Raw genomic sequence first — 18,536 nt, 5'->3', positions numbered from 1 at the left:
TATCTGTAAGTTTCAGGCTGCCATAGAGTAACAGTCCAAAAAGTATTTGTGGAAAGGGATTGAAGAGAAATTTTTCTTATGTTTATGCCCTGCATACAGCAAGAAAATGCTAGTAAAATGTAAAAATCTTCCAATACGTGAAGAAAATAGCAACTATGTAACTTATTCAATAACATCAAACATGTTCTTGGATAATGAATGAGGCAAATGTTGAGCATGTTTCATAGTATAACAGACATGAATGACAATTTGTGACGAAGCAAGCGGGGATATTTTTAGTTCTCTTGTTTTGCCATCTGTCTCCTTAAAATTCATTTTTCCATATCCGACTATTTACCATTAGCATGCATGAGTATAATCTGCATTTTCATAAAAGAGTAAGGTTGGCCCTCAGTTTTAAAGAATGTAACACCAGATCTAATTTCGTGCTTAGTTTTATGTATGTAGTTGATTTTCTAATTTATTTTGACGATTCCTAGTTAATATCTTTCATTACAGGGTGAAATCAATAATTGTTTCGTAACTTAAATTCTATTGTTGACTTATAAACAAATATAAATTCTATAATAATTGTAAATATTTGGAGGAACAATTAATTGTATGCTTAAATGATCTATTTGGCTCTATTCGAAAACATGTTAGCAAAGCAAGCTTTTAATTAGTTCCAAAGTATTTAACAGTTTTGTCAGAAGTATTGTTTGTGTAACAATATTTGTTAATTTCATGATTTAAACAAACAATCTTGTAGTAGAAGAAAATGTTAAAAAGAACTAATTTTTCGATGTATTCAGTTAATTTAACTTCGAACAATGTGTAGTTTCAATACCCATTATTGTGAGGATATATAAGGGCCCGATTTTTGGTCCCGAGACAGTCAATCCATGGCCGACTTTCAGCAAGAAACCTGTGTTGGTTAAATCAATAACTATGCATCGTCTTAACTGTGAAATAAGTGTAACACAATTACACCATGTTTTAATACAATGACAGTGCCTGTTTAATACGTACCACAATTTATTTGAAAGACTGAACCGTGTCGTTAGGCTTTTTCTGCTCTTAGATGTTCAACAGTAAACTATTGCAGCAGTATGTGCATGTTTGCCTACAACCTATTAATGGGGCTTATCGAAAGTTAAACAATAGTGCACTGGCCATATAACTGTGTATTATTGGGGGGTTGTGAACAGTTAAAGTAAAGAATTGTGAAACGCAACTGTGCACCTGTCAGCTACATTATTAACAGAAGTCAGTAACGAAATTACAAACCCCATTTTTCACCCAGTGTAGCAACGCAAGTACGTCGACACCGAGGACAATCAATGAAGAAATAAAGCAGGCAAATGTCACAAGCTCCGTTCTAGTTACTGTATTACAAAAATTAATCTTAAGTCCCGAAATGAAAAGGCAATATTCTATACACAATTAAACAAAGGCCTACACTTTCTCCTGTGTTTCTCTTCAAAATTTTATAAAAATGTGATGTACTTTACCTAATTCATTGGAAGTATCTAATACAGATAAGGACAAAACGAGTAATTCCACTTCTGTACTTAAAAAAAAAATTACCACCACTGGAATTTAATTTTTTCGTTTTCTACATCACAGCAAGACAATATGTATTTAATTTTTTAAGCAGTTGCTTTAACTTTAAAAATGCAATACAGTAACTTAAGTACATTATACTGTTTTGCTTCAGATAATTGGTCATCTTTGTTTGCTTTTTGTATTTAAGGCGTGCATACCCATTCGTGTTTGACGAGTCATTTGTTTTAATACCTCATCTGAAACCAACATTCTACAGAAAACAAGATTTTGAAAATAAGTATTACATTTTTGTTAGTAGTTCCCAAATATGTGACAAACAAAAATGAACATTGGATGCTATAGCCAACATATTTCTCAGAAAATGCAGTAAAAAACAATTTGTTTTATAAGTCACAATAAGCGAGTCATACTTAGCAACATTTAAATAGATGCTTACATAGGATTTAGACAGGACATCAGAATTTGCTGTTATGGGCAATACATTGCTACAAGGGGTGTCATTATGAACGGTATTGACTGTATATCAATCAGTAGTGAGCACCTGTGAGCACCAATAATCTGATGAACAATAATCACTTTCGTAGTCCAATAACATAACATGAAATTCTAGGACACTTTCTGAGCTGCTAAATTCAATGTCAAATGTTTTATTGCTATCTATGTTTAAACACACTACGTACTAGTGGCGATAAGCAACCATAATTAGGCTGACACTCTGGAGGTGATCAGTAGGTATTTCTATCACTTGTACACTCTACTCTCAGCAAACAACAAATCCAAACAGAATTTAAATCTTTTAAAGTTTGCTACACTGCCCACTTAAAGCAAGAAAGAAGAGAATACTAATGAGGTTAGGCATCAAAATAACACAATATTACCTGCACAAAACATTTTGATTTAATTTTATCAATCCAGAAGCCATCTTCAACAATAGTGCCAGTCCTTGCAAGCAATTCCTTCAGTTGGTGAACTGTGAAAGGCCGTACCAAATTGGTTATAAACAATATGTCGGACACCTTGTTTTTTGGAGGACTGGGGGAACGCTGCAAGGTCCGGGCATCATCAGACACAATTGAGATCTTCCTCACAGCAAACCTATCTGAAAAAACATAACCAGTGCTGTGTTAATCTTCAGATACAATAAAAAGGGCATCCACAGCAAAAAGCCGGAGGACAGACAGGAAAATAGTCATTCTCAAAACAAATGGTTCATTAGTAGCAGACAAACAAACAGACACCAAAAATCACAACATGTTGCCTGCTCTCGATAGGAATGCCAACTTTCATTTCTGGGACAACTGCAATGATTCTATCGATTCTGATGACACTGTTAATTTGCATGTAACTTTTCCATCATCATACCATAATGCCCGTACTTAAAATTCAAAAGTACAAATTTATAAAATCAAATAATTGAATGCAAGAGGAAATGTGATTTTTCTTAGAAGTTAATTTGTAATTCAGTGGTCATCCATTAAATGGAATCATTTGAAGAAAAAATTATTTGGACACAACACAACTGTTACTAACAGAAATCTAAATCAAACATACTTGATAAGGAGTAAAATCAAAATTTTCGATGGGCATTTACTACTACTACTACTACTACTACTACACTAGACACTCGATAATCCGTCCATTTCTGGCACATATGGTTGTCGGATTAGTGGAAGTGCCGGTTTATTGAGTGTCTGAAATTCATTTATTTTCTTTTTATTTATTTTGAAAACATAGGGGATATAGTGTACTGTACTTCATTAAACCGAAGGATACAATTTTAAAACACAGAGGATATACTTTATTAAGCCCAAAAATACAATAATTTTCCAAGAAAACTTTGTCCTTGAGTGTATAATTTTTAACTGTCGCAATGATGACGTGTGACGGTGGCTTGCTTTATCACGCAACCACTTTACAAGCATTTCATCTGGTTGTTGCATAATGTACTTCAGGAGGAAGACCTCGGGAACTTCAGCACCAGCAGTGTGAGAAATCTTCATGCTCGACCGTCCTGTATCCTCTTCTTCATCACTTTCATCATTACTTTCTTGCCGCTTTTCCTTATTTCTTCATATGTTAAAGTTTGGTCCATATCACAGTTTTCTTCATTCAGCCACTTAGTAACATCTTCATCAATTTCTCCTCCTCCTCCTCCTCTAAAGGTTGTGGAACATGTCAGTTAACAAAGTAATTGATAATACTGAATTGACTGGCTAATCGCTGCCACTCACTACTGGATCTAACTTGGCATCAATGCATGGCCACAATTTTCTCCAGCTCTTCATTGTGGTAGCACACTCCACTTTATCCCATGCTTCGACTGCTTGGAAAACAATATCACGTAAGTTAATTGCCTTCCGCATAGTCTCCATAGAGTCGTTTTCACTTTTGTTCAGCAAGGAGACGAGAAGTGAATGTCGATAATGACGTTTAATTGATTCAAAAATTCCCTGGCCCATGGGCTGAATTAGAGCTGTCACATTGGGCGAGAGAAAGAGTGCAATACCATCGGACTTTAGATAAACATATGAAGGATGACTGGGAGCACTGTCAGTTATAAGGATAGTTCTCAGTGGAAGCTTTTTCTTCTTTAGCTCTTTCCTCACTGCTGGTACAAATGTTTCACGGAACCACCGAGAGAATATTTTTCTGTCCATCCACACTTTCTTCTGAGCGCAATACTGCACTGGTACAGTATTTATGTCATTGTGTTGAAAACAACATGGCTGTTGGGAGTTTCCAATCACCATAAGTGGTAGTTTATGACTCCCATTTGCATTACAACATGCCATTAATGTTAGTGCTGTTTCTATTGCTTTTAGCCACGCGATTCCTTCTTGTTTTTGGCAGCTAATGTTTTTGAAGGAAGCATCTTGTAAAAAGAGTCCTGTTTTGTCAGCATTATACAAAGCATCAGCAGTTAAATATTCTTCCTCTATTATCTTCCTCTATTATCTACCATATCTTGCTTATAGACTCTTCAGCATACTTATCATTAGCTGAGCGATTTTCCCCGGTGACTGTCAGCTGCTGAATGCCATGTCGTTTTTTCCAGTTTGATAGCCAACCTTCACTCGCTGCAAACAAGTTACCATCACCAAGTTGTTTGTTAAATGCAGCTGCTTTGTCCTTTATAATTGGGCCACTGACTGAAATTCCTTTACTGCGTTGTTATATGAACCATCTATGAACAGCTACATCCAGTTCTTCATTCTCACTCTTTTGCAAAACCTTCCGTTTTCCCAACTCACTATCCATTTGTGTTGGGTACTGTTGAATAACATCTTCCGTTATGATGTCCTAAATAGTTGCTCGTCCAACACTGAACTCAGCAGCAATGGCTTTCTGCGAAGAACCTCTATTTAACTTATCTAAAATGTCGAATTTCTGCTTGAGGTCTAGCGTAAAGTGTTTCCTTTTACAAGACATGATTCTGAACTGTAAAGAAAGCTACAATTTCGAACACAGTATATAAAGCATTATTTAACTAAGCATTGCTGTGCACAATAATTCACTGTGTACGTGTTTTTGGATGAGACCGGACTACCGAGGGCTGGATTAATGAGAGTTACTACTAGAATTACAGGGTCGTGGTGGTTTGTTTCTCCTGTACATTAACTAGGATAATGTATCTCATGTTAAAGACTTAAATTTTTCAATTAAATTTTATTCTGGAACTTAGCAATGTCGTACAAAGAAAACTGAAATCCTTGCTAATGCTTTAAGACCCTTCTAGACTGTGATACACCAACTAATCCAATTAGACCACACTTACAACTGTTTAATGGCTGTGTGTGTGTCACCCAATGCCGTGGGCCTGACCCCCAGCAAATATGGAAGTGGTGTTAATTGAGTGATTTGTTTGACGTGTTTAAGTGTTCATTTGTGCACCATGATTATGCGACAACCGTGCCGGACACTCATGATTTGGATTGCAGTGAGGATTGGGTATTCAGTGCCACATGAATACTGGCGTGTGATGACATTAATAGGCGAACTGTGATGAGTTAACAATTATCACTTTGACAGACAACAGGAGTAACTGCCTCATTCGTGCTGTTTAAACAAAAGATAAAAATATTAACAACAAGTATTTACTGATTATTACTACCTGACATCCTAATTAGCTTTGTTGGATTTGACACGAAACGACTCCAATGCAAACTTTAACCGATCAGCCTTTATCAGTTGCACACGGTCAAACTATTCTAAACTGTTAGGCTGTAATCCACTAGTCAATAACAGTGGGTTTAATAAGGGAGTGTTTCAATGTTTTACACAAACAATTACATATTGGGGAAAGAAGAACTACAAGACAAATGAAAATTACCCTCGATTCATTCTTCGCTAAAAAAAAAAGGGGAGGGGGGGGGGGGGGGGGGGGGGGAAATACCAGGGGTGAATAACTATTGTGGTATCTCGTTACTACCATTAATGTACAAGATCTTGTCACTATCCATAATTTACAAGATATTGTCACTATCCATAATTTACAAGATATTGTCACTATCCATAATTTACAAGATATTGTCACTATCCCTCCTCAAGTGATCAGAACAACAAATCAAGCTTCATAAACTGAGAGAACATTGAGGAAGATTTAAAAAAGTTTTGGTCATCAGTGGAACAAATACAAATCTAAAATTGTTAATAAGACTATTCTAAGAGGAAGACAATATGTTTCTACCTTTGTATATTTTAAGAAGGCACATGACTCCATCAATTATGATGTGCTACTAACATACCAGCAGAACTGAGAACTTGATGAAAAACTATTAGGTATAATAAATGCAACTGTTACTAAAATGAACCAAACTCAAATTTAAGGGATGTATCTCTACACCCTTTGAAATCAAAACAGAGAAGTAAAGTTTGGAACCTGTTTAAATCTCTCAGTACTGAGACATACAAGAAGGCTGTGGAGATACACTTTAACTTCTGTTGATGAGATAGCCATAATGTCAGATGTCTTTGAAACAGCAACATAACAAATAAATGTGAACTGGAAAAAGTAACAGAACAAACAGGCTTGCAATAATATTTGAGAAAAATGGAAATAATATCAAAAATTGAGGACAATACAAACCAATTAAATACCCAGTATGGAACAATATAGCATACGAATTTATTTAAATATGTATGTGAATGGATTAGGCTTGATAAGGACACCTTGAAAGGGAAAATCCAGGAAAATGGAAACTAAGGTAGTGTATCTAGACACTCCTGAGCGACTTAAGTATGTTATACAGAGATTAATGGAATTATAAGGAAAGGAGAGAAAGATTTTGAACAGTACACTGCGTCTATATTGTAAAAAAGGAATCTACAAAAACAATTAACAACAAATATATTCTGAAGGAATATACACTGAAGAGCCAAAGAAACTGTTACACCTGCCTAATATCGTGAAGAGTCTCTGCAAGCATGACATGGAATGGACTCAACTAATGTCTGAAGTAGTGCTAGAGGGAACTGACACTATGAACCCTGCAGGGCTGTCCATAAATCCAAAAGAGTACGAGGGAGTGAAGATCTCTTCTGAACAGCATGTTGCAAGGCATCCCAGATATGCTCAATCATGTCTGGGGATTTTGGTGGCGAGCAGAAGTGTTTAAACTCTTAAGAATGTTACTGGGGCAACTCTGTAGCAATTCTGGACACGTGGGGTGTCACATTTTCCTGCTGGAATTGCCCAAGTCCGTCAGAATGCACAATGGGGCATGAATGGATGCAGGTGATCGGACAGGATGCTTACGTATGTGTCACCTGTTAGTCATATCTAGACTTATCAGGGGTCCCTTGTCACTCCAACTGCACATGCCTCATATCATTAAAGAGCCTTCACCAGCTTGAACATTTCCCTGTTGACACGCAGGGTCCATGGAGTCATGAGGTTTTCTCCATACATGTACATGTCCATCCACTTACAATTTGAAATGAGACTCGTCTGACCAGGCAACACGTTTCCAGTCATCAGCAGTTGAATGTCTGTGTTGACAGGCCCAGGCGAAGCGTAAAGCTTTGTGTTGCGCAGTCATCAAGGGTGCACGAGTGGGCCTTCGGCTTCAAAAGCCCATACTGATGACGTTTCGTTGAATGGTTCGCACGCTGACACTTGTTGATGGCCCAGCATTGAAATTTGCAGCAATCTGCGGAAGGGTTGCACTTCTGTCACGCTGAATGATTCTCTTAAGTCGTCATTGGTCACGTTCTCGCAGGATCTTTTTCCGGCTGCAGCAATGTCAGAGATTTGATGTTTTACCAGATTCCAGATATTCATTTTACACTCGTGACATGGTCATACAGGGAAATCCCCACTCCATCACTACCTCAGATATGCTCGTGTGCTGACTATAACACCACATTCAAACTCACTTAAATCTTGATAACTTGCCATTGTAGAAGCAGTGACTGGTCTAACAACTGCACAAGACACTTGTCTTATATAGGCAATGCTGACCGCAGCACCATATTCTGCCTGTTTACATATCTCTGTATTTGTATACACGGGCCTATATCTGTTTCTTTGGTGCTTCAGAAAGAAAGAAAGAAAGAGAGAGAGAGAGAGAGAGAGAGAGAGAGAGAGAGAGAGAGAGAGAGGGGAGGGAGGGAGGGGGAGGGAGGGGGAGGGAGGGAGAGGGGGGACAGGGGGAGAGGGGGGAGAGAGGGGGGAGAGGGGGGAGAGAGGGGAGAGAGGGGGGGAGAGGGGGAGGGGGGGGGAGAGAGGGGAGAGAGGGGGGGAGAGGGGGGAGGGGGGGGAGAGGGGGGGAGGCGTGTGTGTGTGTGTGTGTGTGTGTGTGTGTGTGTGTGTGTGTGTGTCACTACAGATAGTGAAGGACAGTCCTGAGCAGAAGCAGACATGGTCCAGTGTGCATAAGATGGCTACCAATTCTGCAGTAAAAACACTACACCCATCTGGCAAGGAATGAAGTTCCATGTGTCTTGCATAGGTGTAAGCATAACCAGTGTGACTAGCAACCATGGAGCCATCAGTATAAATCACTTCTGAACCCTGGAATGAACTGAGGAGGCAGTAGAATTGGTGACAAAGGACCTCCGGAGGGATAGAATCCTTTGAATTGGTGGAGAGATCAAAACAGACCTGTGGCCGAGAGACACACCACGGAGGAGTATGTGCGTTTGCGGAGAAAAGAGGTGGTAAAGGGAAGTGCTCGAGTTCAGAAAAGAGTGACTGAATGTAGGCAGCCATGGTAAGCCCACATCGTGGTCGCCGCTGCGGGAGATTGATCTCCACGTCTGGATAAAGACCATAATTAGGGTGCTTTGGGGGGGCAGCGAATGCGGAGTGTGTAAGATATCAGCTGATGTTGGCACAAGACTCGCAGCGGTGGAATCCCCGCCTCTGCAAGAAGGCTAATCATGGGGCTGGTCCGCAAGGCACCAATTGCAAGTCATACCCCACAATGGTGGATAGGGTCTAGTATCTGCAATGTCGAAAATGTCGCAGGACCATAGACAGGACTCCTTAGTCCCAATGCGACTGGATCAGTGCTTTGTACAATCACAACAGAATAGAGCGGTCTGCACCCCAGGTGGTACTGCACAGACATCTAAGACCATTGAGATGTAACTAGCGCATCCTCTTTAGCTGGTGAAGATTAGGGAGCCATGTCAACCGGACATCGAAGACCAGACCCAAGAAGTGACGGATGTCCACCACCTCAAGGGACTGGCCATCGAGGAATAGGTCCGGATGGGGATGGACTGTACAGCGACGGCACAAATGCACGACACACATCTTGGCCACCGAAAACTGAAAGCCATGGGAGAGAGCCCAAGATTGCACCTGGTAAACTGCCCCCTGTAGACGGTGTTCAGCAGCCCCCATGATGGAGGAAGCAAATTAGATACAAAAATCATTAGCATACAAAGAGGGGGACACTGTTGACCCACCAGCCGCCCCCAGTCCATTAATGGCGACGAGAAAGAGAGGTACGCTCAGCATGGAACCCTGTGGAACCTCATTTCCTTGCTCATGGGAAGTGCTGTAGGAGGAATCAACTTAGACCCAGAAAGAGCGACGAGAAAGAAAGTTACGGATAAAAACAGGCAGAGTGCCAGGAAGGCCCCATTCGCGAAGGGTGGTGAGGATGTGGTGGTGGCGCCAGGTGGTGATGTAGGTTTTATGCAAAGACTGCAATGAGGTGTTGCCGATGGGCAAAAGCCGACCAGATAGCGGACTCCAGATGGACCAAGTTCTACACCGCAGAGCGGCCACAGCAAAAACCACCTTGAGTCGATGACAAAAGGTCATGGAATTCAAGGATCCAAAACAGCTGCCGACTCCCCAAGCATTCAAGGAGCTGGCAGAGGGTATTGGCAAGGCTAATTGGATGGTAGCTATCCAATCGAAGAAGTGGCTTCCCAGGCTTCAACACTGGAATAACAATGCTTTCCTGCCACTGGGTAGGTAATACCCCCCCCTCACTCCACAGACGGTGGTTCTCTTGTGAAGGAAGAGAAGGGCAGACTGCAGTAAGGTCTGGCACGGAATTACACCAGGCAATCTTGGCGCCCACCAGCCATGGATTGCGTGGCCGATGTGGAGCTGCAGATCGCCTTTCAGTGGGGTGCTGGGAAGAAGAGTCCTGGGAGGGAGCTCCAGTACCGGCAGCTGCCGAAAAAGGGGAGCACTTCTCCAGTGGGGGAGGGGGAGCAGCACCTGAAGGGGTGGGTATGGGTACTGATGGGGAGGGGGAGGGGGGAGTGAAGGTGAGGAGGAAGGTGTGGGGAGAAAGGGGCAGGGCTGGGAAGAGGAGGGGGTAGGAGAGAGAATGGACGTAACTGAATCAAAAGTAGAAGTATAGGCACGGGATGGAGCCAGTCGTACCTTCGACAAGCCTCAGTGTAGGTAAGTTGATCTATGGTCTTGTAATCTTGAATCCGTTGTTCTTTCACATACACCGGGCATGCTGGTGAGTGTGGAGGAAGCTGCGCATTACAATTTACGCCCACTGGCGGGAGAGCACAGGCACTCCCCTCATGGAGGGGGCGCCTGCAGTCACAGCAGAGGGGAACATTGGTGCAGCGGGAAAACATGTCCAAACCGTAAGCATTTAAAGCATCTCACTGGTGGTGGAATGTAAGGTTTTACATCACACCGATACACCATCACCTTTACCTTGTCTGGAAGGGTATTCCCCTCGAAGGCCAGGAAAAAGGCGCCTGTATCAGTGCGATTGTTTTTAGGGCCTCGCTGTACATGGCGGATAAATCAGACTCCTCGCCACTCGAGGTTTGCACAGAGCTCCTCGTCAGTTTGGAGAAAAAGACCCCAGTGGAAAATGATGCCCTGTACAGAGTTCAAAGATTGGTAGGGTGTGATGGAGACTGGGATGTCACCAAGATGGTCACACAAGCACGCAGGGCTTCAGATTGGGCAGCAGCTGATGTCTTTATGAGCAAAGAACCAGACTGCATTTTACTCATGGATTCCACTTCACCATACTTATCTTCAATCGTCTCCATGAAAAACAAAGGTTGTGGCAAAACTTTCGCCATCCGTCCTGGTACACACCAGGTACTGAGGGAAAGGTTTCAACCCAAGCCAGCGAGCTTGACGCTCTTCCTAAGGGGTGGCTAGGGAGGGGAAGGCCGAAGGAGGAGTCATGTCCATTGTAATTTTCCGGGCTGTTATGCTGTGGTCGGTTGATGAAATCTGTGGTGATTCCCAACGTTTCGTCTCCGACTGCGGGAGACATCTTCAAGGGGTCCGGAGCTTGAAGGAAGGTCCAACACACACACTGGCTCGCTACTGACTGCCGCTAAATTCCGTGTCCGCGCGCCCTCGCGCCGTGGCGTGACGTCACGTGTTTTGAAAACGTCAGTGCAATTGGCCGCTGTCCGTCGCCGTCGATCGCCGTTGCCATCACCCAGTAGTGGACGGGTGGTACACATCATCTTTAACACTGGCATCCATATACCGTTTGACACCATATACCGTTTGACGCCCTCCTCCTTTCGGTTGAAATTATTTGGGTGTTTAGCGATTTCGATTGCCTCCCTGTAGAGCCTTTCGTAATATCCGCTCGTGGCCGCTAGTACTTGCGTCTCCTCGAAACAAATATTGTGGTTCCCTGGCTGGAAAGCATGCTCCGCAACAGCTGATCGTTCCGTTTCTCCTCTTCTACAGTTTCCCTTGTGCTCTTCCAAACGTTTAGAAACAGTTCTTTTAGTGGTACCCACATAAACATCACCACAGCTGCATGGGATCCTATACACTCCAGATTTTTCCAATGGTTTGCGAGCGTCCTTGGCAGGCTTAAGGTATTCCTGTATCTTCTTGGTGGGCTTGTAAGTTACGGTAATATTCCGCTCCGTCAAGATCCTCCCTATTCTTTCCGTTACATTTTTAACAAACAGCAGGAAAACCTTAGATTTTGCAGTAGCCTGTACGTCAGTATGATTTCTGCGTGGCTGCCTCAACGCACGTTTTATTTCGGCGGACGAATATCCGTTCTTTATTAGTGCATTGTGGAGATGTTCCATCTCAGCGTCGAGCAACTCAGGTTCACAAATATTTCTAGCTCTGTCCGCTAACGTCTTGATAACACCCCGCTTCTGTTGTGGGTGGTGGTTCGAATCCCGGTGCAAATAACGGTCCGTGTGCGTGGGTTTGTGGTACACTGAGTGGCCCAAACTACCATTTTTGTTTCTAAAAACAAGCACATTGAGGAAATGTAATTTGCCGTCTACTTCCTCCTCCATTGTAAACTGAATTCTCGAGTTTATACTGTTCAGATGTTCGTGGAACCGGCTTAGTTCCTCCCTACCATGTCTCTACAGCACAAACGTGTCATCCACGTATCGGAACCATACATTTGGTTTCTTGCTGGCAGTACCTAAGGCCTGTTCTTCGAATTTCTCCATAAAGAAGCTTGCAATTACGGGACTTGGGGGCTTCCCATAGCCACGCCATCCATTTGCTCATAAAACTGTTCACTCCACTTGAAGTATGTGGTTGTCAAACAACACTTAAACAGTTCTAAAATATCGGCAGGAAAAATTCGATCCAGCTGTTCCAATACATCATTAAGTGGAACCATGGTAAACAGTGATACCACATCGAAGCTGACCAATATGGCTGGACCACTATGCCATTCAATCTGCTGATGAAATGTGTCGAATTCCTTATATAAGAGTCCGAACGGCCCACATGTGGTTTTAACAGCGTAGTCAAAAACTTGGCTAACGAGTAGGTGGGCGAACCAATGGCACTTAGTAACTGTCAAAGGTACATTTTCTTTATGAATTTTGGGCAATCCACCAAGCCTCGGTGGTAGAGCAACCGAATTGCAGAGACCTTTCTGTACACTCTCTTCAATGGAGGACTTTTTTATTAACCGTGACACAGTTCTGAGAACGTTGTTAGTGGGGTTCTTATTCAGCTTCCTATATGCTTGCAGATCCAGCAGATCAGTAATTTTTCTCTGACAGTTGGCCACAGCCATAACCACCGTTGCACTTCCTTTGTCAGCTGGGAGAACCAAAATACTATCGTCGTCATTCAGGAGTTTTAAAGCTCTTCTCTCACCCACAATTATATTACTTTTCGGCGGTTTTGCATTGGCTAATATTCTCACTGTTTCTATACGGATTTCTTCAGCTGTTACAGAATCCACACTGCGAATAGCCAGTGTAGAAGCAGGAATTGCACTGACGTTTTCAAAACACGTGACGTCACGCCGCGGCGCAGGGACACGGAATTTAGCGGCAGTCAGTAGCGAGCCAGTGTGTGTGTTGGACCTTCCATCAAGCTACGGACCCCCTTGAAGATGTCTCCCGCAGTCGGAGACGAAATGTTGGGAATCACCACAAATTTCATCAACCGACCACGGCATAACAGCCCGGATAATTACAATGGACATGATATTTCCGGCTGTGAAAGTCTACATTTTACTATCGAAGGAGGAGTGTCATGTCTTCTATCACTTTTAGAGACGGCCACAGAATGGCCAGGATGTTGAAGCTTTTGTTGCTTTATGTCTACAGCGTCTGCCCTAGTACCACTCACTCCGACCAGGGGCTCACCCCATGGGCGCCACCCAGCCACAGCAAGGGCTGTCTAACACGGTGGCCATTCCCGGGAGTTCTGATACCCCAAAATGATGAGCATCAACTCCTTGGCATACACGAAGCGTTAACAGCTCAGGTACTAGCAGTGTGATCCCTGTGTTGTCAGGGGGCTCAGTCAAGTGGGTACTTAACAACCCCACCACACGGACTGCCTACCGTGCTGGTGACCTAGCAGGAAGTGGTCCAGGGTGCAAGGGGAAAAGGGAGAGGAGGGGGAGATGAGCCTGCACCATGGAAACTAGGTTGGGAGTTCATCCCCAAATGGCTCACACTGAACAGAAAACGTTGGAAATGGAGGTCAAACCCCAAGGGACCAAAAACGCCGAAAAGGAGATGGAAACAGCAAACTAAACAATAGCACATACCAAAACATCGCTGGGAGGACAGCCAGGTCGACATGAAGTCCACTAAGAGGGAAAGGAGGGGGCAGGGAGAAAGGAGCAAGGACAGGGAATGAGGGGGACAGGGATGGTAATGCAGTCTGGAAAAAGGAAGGAGACTGCAATAGCTTGGGGGCCCGTGCGCGCCACAAGCATACACACAAAAGGGACTGTGGCCCTGGGGGGAATTTGCTATGTTAAAAGTGTCAGCATTGTACAATCATTGGAGCTTTAGGCAGGTCTTTGTTATAATGTGTTAGGTTTCACGGCTGAGTACTACATCGCATTATGTGGCATGTATCTTAAATAGACTCTTCAACCGTCACACATGGCATGCCACCAGATCATTGGGCACATTGGCACATCGTTGCTTTTGTACACTTTTTATTTTGCAAACAGGTTCTTACACACACTATCTTTCCAAATTCGGCTTTGCCAGATGATGTATAATACCAGTAACTGAAAATTGGTTACGTTTTTTATATTTATATGCAGAAAATAAAGCTATTTCAAACTATCTCTGACAAAATACTTAATCTGTATTAGTATTAAGTAATTTTGCATTTTCGCACTTTGAGGTAGAATTCACATCTATTTCGCAAAACGCGAATTTATCTGGTCCCTACTTATCACTAAAACTGGGTAGACATTTATTACCACTGCATATTTGGTGAATATTTAAATAATTACTAGGAACCCCTTGACTGTGAGGTCACAAGTTCAATATCTAGCAAGGTTCATTAGAAAGTGTTGCATTAACAATTATGACAGAAAAAACATTAGCTGCTAATGACTCACCATCTTCATCAGGAGGGTGACAGAAAATGAGTGTCCTAGAGGTGCACATATCAATATTCTATAGTGTGTATGTATTACACTTCACAAAAACGTTCAAGAAATGTTCAAAGGAAATGATGAACTTCCATCATGAACACCAAATAAAAAATGGCACACCACAGTGATCACAAATATTCACACCATCAAGATGAAAAGTGCACTCTTTGGGAGTTACATATTGTACTGAGGTTCAACTAGGTACCCACTCTTTAAAGAATGCATGTAGAATCATACTGGTGTAACAGGGTGATTAGAACTGATGGAATGCGATGGCATGCAACTGAATGCGAAACTGTCGTTGTGAAGCTTATCGTTAAACTGGTTATCATTTAAGGAGCAACTGCAGATGATGTGTGATGATGATATGATATGTTTTATAGGCACAGAAAGAACAAACATCCAGAGGCTGAATTTGTCCAGTGGTTCAAATTGGTATAAATTGCATGCCATACACTTTTCATGAGGGATAGTTTTGTCTAAAGGAGTATGATATCTATACGCAGACCAGGAATCAAGCAAAAGCACGTTATTTTGACCAGCTGTTGGCCAAAAGCAGTGCTGATACCATAGTTGTACTGCAAAATCTGTAGAACACTGATTTTGAATCTGTAACGTGTAAGTCCTCATTAGCTTATTGCAGAGCCATTTTGTGGGTAATGAGACCCGTACTTGCAAATGCTAGATAGGGCATACTAACTACTTAAGTAGAAATAGGATCAAAAATAACTTTATTTGCACTTTACAGGATCTCTTTCGGTGTGGTTGCTATACGTTGACTGGTTTCTCTTTCCAGTCACTATGGTGCGGGAACTATAACCAGTACAATGTGGCTGGTAGCCACAACTGTAAACAAATGATAATTTTAATGGCCCAAGGAGTGTAGAGTGGTTTAGGGAAAGAAGCCCTGCCTCCCTCCCACAGGACAGCCATTTTACACCCGTGTTCTGCGAGAGCAGAACTGACATAAAGATCATAAGGATTGCCAAACCCCTCCGGTGTTGAGAGACCGCTCTCACCTGTGGTAGAAATGTGAGAAACTGAAAGATTACTAGATTCGGTGTGTGCAAGCATTTTTGTACAATATACTCAATACCCCCCCCATGAACCATGGACCTTGCCGTTGGTGGGGAGGCTTGCGTGCCTCAGCGATACAGATAGCCGTACCGTAGGTGCAACCACAACGGAGGGGTATCTGTTGAGAGGCCAGACAAACGTGTGGTTCCTGAAGAGGGGCAGCAGCCTTTTCAGTAGTTGCAAGGGCAACAGTCTGGATGATTGACTGATCTGGCCTTGTAACAATAACCAAAACAGCCTTGCTGTGCTGGTACTGCGAACGGCTGAAAGCAAGGGGAAACTACAGCCGTAATTTTTCCCGAGGGCATGCAGCTTTACTGTATGATTACATGATGATGGCGTCCTCTTGGGTAAAATATTCCGGAGGTAAAATAGTCCCCCATTCGGATCTCCGGGCGGGGACTACTCAAGAGGATGTCGTTATCAGGAGAAAGAAAACTGGCGTTCTATGGATCGGAGCGTGGAATGTCAGATCCCTTAATCGGGCAGGTAGGTTAGAAAATTTAAAAAGGGAAATGGATAGGTTAAAGTTAGATATAGTGGGAATTAGTGAAGTTTGGTGGCAGGAGGAACAAGACTACTGGTCAGGTGACTACAGGGTTATAAACACAAAATCAAATAGGGGTAATGCAGGAGTAGGTTTAATAATAATAGGAAAATAGGAATGCGGGTAAGCTACTACAAACAGCATAGTGAACGCATTATTGTGGCCAAGATAGATACGAAGCCCACGCCTACTACAGTAGTACAAGTTTATATGCCAACTAGCTCTGCAGATGATGAAGAAATTGAAGAAATGTATGATGAAATAAAAGAAGTTATTCAGATTGTGAAGGGAGACGAAAATTTAATAGTCATGGGTGACTGGAATTCGAGTGTAGGAAAAGGGAGAGAAGGAAACGTAGTAGGTGAATATGGATTGGGGGACAGAAATGAAAGAGGAAGCCGCCTGGTCGAATTTTGCACAGAGCACAACATAATCATAACTAACACTTGGTTTAAGAATCATGAAAGAAGGTTGTATACATGGAAGAACCCTGGAGATACTAAACGGTATCAGATAGATTATATAATGGTAAGACAGAGATTTAGGAACCAGGTTTTAAATTGTAAGACATTTCCAGGGGCAGATGTGGACTCTGACCACAATCTATTGGTTATGACCTGTAGATTAAAACTGAAGAAACTGCAAAAAGGTGGGAATTTAAGGAGATGGGACCTGGATAAACTAAAAGAACCAGAGGTTGTACAGAGATTCAGGGAGAGCATAAGGGAGCAATTGACAGGAATGGGGGAAATAAATACAGTAGAAGAAGAATGGGTAGCTTTGAGGGATGAAGTAGTGAAGGCAGCAGAGGATCAAGTAGGTAAAAAGACTAGGGCTAGTAGAAATCCTTGGGTAACAGAAGAAATATTGAATTTAATTGATGAAAGGAGAAAATATAAAAATGCAGTAAGTGAAACAGGCAAAAAGGAATACAAACGTCTCAAAAATGAGATCGACAGGAAGTGCAAAATGGCTAAGCAGGGATGGCTAGAGGACAAATGTAAGGATGTAGAGGCCTATCTCACTAGGGGTAAGATAGATACCGCCTACAGGAAAATTAAAGAGACCTTTGGAGATAAGAGAACGACTTGTATGAATATCAAGAGCTCAGATGGAAACCCAGTTCTAAGCAAAGAAGGGAAAGCAGAAAGGTGGAAGGAGTATATAGAGGGTCTATACAAGGGCGATGTACTTGAGGACAATATTATGGAAATGGAAGAGGATGTAGATGAAGATGAAATGGGAGATATGATACTGCGTGAAGAGTTTGACAGAACACTGAAAGACCTGAGTCGAAACAAGGCCCCCGGAGTAGACAATATTCCATTGGAACTACTGACGGCCGTGGGAGAGCCAGTCCTGACAAAACTCTACCATCTGGTGAGCAAGATGTATGAAACAGGCGAAATACCCTCAGACTTAAAGAAGAATGTAATAATTCCAATCCCAAAGAAAGCAGGTGTTGACAGATGTGAAAATTACCGAACTATCAGCTTAATAAGTCACAGCTGCAAAATACTAACACAAATTCTTTACAGACGAATGGAAAAACTAGTAGAAGCCAACCTCGTGGAAGATCAGTTTGGATTCCGTAGAAACACTGGAACACGTGAGGCAATACTGACCTTACAACTTATCTTAGAAGAAAGATTAAGGAAAGGCAAACCTACGTTTCTAGCATTTGTAGACTTAGAGAAAGCTTTTGACAATGTTGACTGGAATACTCTCTTTCAAATTCTAAAGGTGGCAGGGGTAAAATACAGGGAGCGAAAGGCTATTTACAATTTGTACAGAAACCAGATGGTAGTTATAAGAGTCGAGGGACATGAAAGGGAAGCAGTGGTTGGGAAGGGAGTAAGACAGGGTTGTAGCCTCTCCCCGATGTTGTTCAATCTGTATATTGAGCAAGCAGTAAAGGAAACAAAAGAAAAATTCGGAGTAGGTATTAAAATTCATGGAGAAGAAATAAAAACTTTGAGGTTCGCCGATGACATTGTAATTCTGTCAGAGACAGCAAAGGACTTGGAAGAGCAGTTGAATGGAATGGACAGTGTCTT

General features: G+C 42.4%; 1 protein-coding gene across 4 annotated transcripts in view; it reads right to left on the bottom strand.

Annotated features, from left to right (window-relative positions):
- Positions 1-18,536, bottom strand: part of LOC124777127 (apoptotic chromatin condensation inducer in the nucleus) — a 111,745-nt gene that overhangs the window by 27,019 nt on the left and 66,190 nt on the right. For all 4 annotated transcript variants that reach the window (XR_007015689.1, XM_047252415.1, XM_047252416.1 and 1 more), the window contains exon 9: positions 2,424-2,644. Coding sequence is in view for 3 of the 4 variants with exons in the window: in XM_047252415.1 (XP_047108371.1) it covers positions 2,424-2,644 (221 nt within the window). In the remaining variant the exon portion in view is untranslated. The remainder of the gene's footprint in view (positions 1-2,423; positions 2,645-18,536) is intronic.

Source organism: Schistocerca piceifrons, chromosome 2 (assembly GCF_021461385.2).
Source record: "Schistocerca piceifrons isolate TAMUIC-IGC-003096 chromosome 2, iqSchPice1.1, whole genome shotgun sequence".
In the NCBI taxonomy this organism is placed as follows: domain Eukaryota; kingdom Metazoa; phylum Arthropoda; class Insecta; order Orthoptera; family Acrididae; genus Schistocerca; species Schistocerca piceifrons.
Note: the sequence above shows the minus strand (reverse complement) of the source record. Positions and strands in the feature narration are given on the sequence as shown.